General features: G+C 32.0%; 1 protein-coding gene across 3 annotated transcripts in view; it reads right to left on the minus strand.

The window, feature by feature from the left end:
* Positions 1-3553, minus strand: part of LOC106871486 (phosphorylase b kinase gamma catalytic chain, skeletal muscle/heart isoform) — an 83985-nt gene that overhangs the window by 9468 nt on the left and 70964 nt on the right. For all 3 annotated transcript variants that reach the window (XM_014917967.2, XM_014917966.2, XM_014917968.2), the window contains exons 10-11: positions 1637-1760; positions 365-445 (exon numbers count right to left, since the gene is read on the minus strand). In XM_014917967.2, coding sequence (XP_014773453.1) covers positions 365-445; positions 1637-1760 — 205 coding nt within the window. The remainder of the gene's footprint in view (positions 1-364; positions 446-1636; positions 1761-3553) is intronic.

Genomic DNA, 3553 nt, shown 5'->3' on the forward strand with positions numbered 1-3553 from the left:
ATATATATATATATATATATATATATATATATATATATATATACATACACACACACACACATATATGATGTATGTATGTATATATGTATACATGATGAGCTTCTTTCAGTTTATGCCAACCAAATCCACTCACAAGACTTTGACTTGCCCAGGGCTATAGAAGACATTTGCCAAATGTGCCATGCAGTAAAACTGAGAGAAGCAAACTTCTAACCATACAACCACGTCTTCAACCTAAATAGTTTTTCTATTATATACCTATTTCAAACTAGCATATTTTTACAGATGGACGCAAACCATTTTACCATTAATTTATATTACTGTATATTTAGGCGATTGTTATAAGAAATTAAGAAATACTTACATCACGATTTAAGAATGGATGTTGCAATGCTTCTTTGGCAGTGAGCCGTTTCTTTGGGTCGACAACCAACAATTTTGAAATCTAAGAAAGAAGTCAAAATACTTAACATGAATAATTGCACAAAGAAAAACACAAATAAATAAAATGTAAGTTAGAAGACATTAAAAAACAAATAGCAAAGGCTAACACTTATATAATCAATATACAAGTAATAGCTACTTATGATATATCATAAATATAAAAGTATTAGCTACGACAAATTTTTAAAATATTATAGACACTATCAGACTTTTCTTTCTGTTCAATATTTTTTGTTTTGTTTTTTGTTTTGTGTTGTTTTTAAGAAAACCATGTAATTACAGAAGTTAACAAGGGGTCTCTATGTGATTGCTTGACATGCTAGAAATAGCAGTCAAATCATTCATGAAAATTCCCAAATGCCTTATATAAAGACTGGACACATTAAATAACACAGAATTACATATGCCTGGAAAAATAATGAGATGATCACAACTGGAATGCCTTTAATCTGATGTCTACTTAACCAGAGTTGACCTGGGTCTAAACGACAACTGAAAGTATATCTATAACTGTGACAGTTTAACCGTTCACTGCTGTAATTCTGTTGAAATACACTGTTTTTGACTAAATTAATTTTCAAAACAATTAAGAAGTTAGTAAAATAACTTTGTCATAATTAATCTAGTGTTTGGATTATAAATTAGCATGAAATTTTGATGAAAGATTATAATTTAGATCATTTTAAACAGGAAATTTGTATTAGAGAACCAGGTGTGGTCTCAGATAGGTTGGTATCAAAAAGGGTTAAATATTTTTAACATCTTAACAATAGAAAACTTGCTATCTTAAGGAACCATTCATACATTCATTACCACACTACGACTGTAATGTTAAAGTAACGTTTCTAACTAGAAATTTTCTTCAGAATTCTTTACCATTCTCTTTTCTTTAATAGTGACTGTCAACCTGACTACAATATTAACAAATGCATCTTTCCAAAGCAATTTGTGTGTGTGTGAGAGAGAGAGAGTGAGAGAGAGAGAGACAGTGAGAGAGAGAGACAGTGAGAGAGAGAGAGACAGTGAGAGAGAGAGACAGTGAGAGAGAGACAGTGAGAGAGAGACTAAGAGAGAGAGACTGAGAGAGAGAGAGTGTGTGTGTGTGTATGGATGTATGTGTACATACATATATATACATAAAAGATTCTTTGGAAATCATTAAAAAAAAATATCAAAGACAAGTCAAAATTACCAAGTCTTTTGGCATGTTGCCAACATCGTTCCACTCCGTACTGTTAAACTGATAATTGCCTTCCATTATTGCACGGAGCATGTAGATTTGTTTACGGTGCCAAAATGGTGGAGAACCACTCAATCTGAAAAAATATTCATGAATAAATGAATTAAATTGCTACCTTTAACTAGGAAGTTGATGTTTTATGCATTTAATCTTATTTCTAACGAGGTTTGCTATATTGAGATATAAACTAATTGATGAGATAAACACGTCACAGATGAGATTACATCTACAGCTTTAATAAAGCAATTAAGCTCAAGGTCAGCCAATAAAGGCTAAAACAAAAACCTAGAGAAGTTACTCAATTACCTAATACAGTAGCTGAAATTTCTTCTTTCAGGTAAATCCCATTCTCAAATAGTAGGTCTGTATTTTAAGCACATGGGTAGACAGTACGGTCATCAGCTTGGCAACAAATTAAGCTAAGCTGTAGTATAGTGTCCAATTCAAAGGAGTGTGACAAATTCACAACCAAAACATTAGTTTAGGAATAAAGTGAGTCTAGGATATAACTGATGAACTGTACTCTAGGTTATGAATTTGAGTTTGAATAGTGTGAAGATCAAGGTGAGGGTCAACCCATTTGACCATCATTTTGGTAATAAGCCACAGAAATTTCTAATTGAAAGTTCAACTATTCTTGAGATTCTGGGTAGATGGTGTGATGTATTGAATGATGTATGCAAAAAATTCTCATCCCACTTAGTTGAAGAAAGAAAAACAAAAACCTAATGGTAGTTGATAATGATGTTCAAAGAAAAGAAGTAAATAATTTCAAGAGATTAATTTTCATTAAGCATAAAAATTAAGAAAATTAATTTTCATGATTAAGCAGAAAGATCTGATCTTTATTAGTATGTATAGCAACAGCTAACAACTGCAGACATGTTTACGTCTTATTAGACCTTATCAACAAAGATCATCTCAAGACTGCTTCAACCATAGGACTGAGATTTTTACATGCAGAAACAGATTTAGGAGGTAATGTATACAAAATATTCTGAATGAATTGAAATATAATCGTCTCAGTTTGAGAAAGAAAACTAGAACTGAACATCATTCATTAGGAAGTCACAAAGAAAAGGAAAAAGGATTAGAATAATTTCACTGAAAATTTCATTTATATGTCAAATAGTATTGGGAGGAACAACATGGAACTTAAAGAGAAAATCTTTAAGATCAAATACAATTAGGCATACATACTCATTTAAGTTCACAGCAAAAACTAATTCAACCGTTCTATCCCAAAATGTCTGGAAATTTAAAGAGCAAACATTACCCTAACCTAGAATATCAGAGGCACAGCACCCCATACACTAAACAAAACAAGAAATACTCTTTATCTTTCCAAGAAATTCCATATTCTGACATAACCACAGTCATTAGGATTACTGGAGTGAAAAACTGAAATTTAAACTTTCTGACATCACAGGTCCAACATTCCTATAAATTTTTCAAATCCTCACAGCATAGTATCCCTTGTCATAAATCATTTCACTGAGGCTCTGTACCAATAAGTAATCTCCTAGTGTCAACAACTGTCACTGGGGTATACTCCCTTTCATTCAACCTTTTTTTTTTTTTTTTTCCAGTCATCTCGCCAAGTTGAACTATTGAACTCTACACAGTTTTTCTCTCTCCGTTTTTTTCTTCTTAATCCTTTCTAACAAAGAGCGTAGGCTTGAAATGTAAAAGATTCTTCCATTTTTCGCAAGCGTTAAACTAATACACCTGCTTGTTGTTCTTACACCTGTCTTTGTCTTTTGTTTTCTGTAAATTTGAACTATATATATCATCATCATCATCATCATCGTTTAACGTCCGCTTTCCATGCTAGCATGGGTTGGACGATTTGACTGAGGACTGGTGAAA

The sequence above is a fragment of the Octopus bimaculoides genome, chromosome 6, assembly GCF_001194135.2.
Source record: "Octopus bimaculoides isolate UCB-OBI-ISO-001 chromosome 6, ASM119413v2, whole genome shotgun sequence".
In the NCBI taxonomy this organism is placed as follows: domain Eukaryota; kingdom Metazoa; phylum Mollusca; class Cephalopoda; order Octopoda; family Octopodidae; genus Octopus; species Octopus bimaculoides.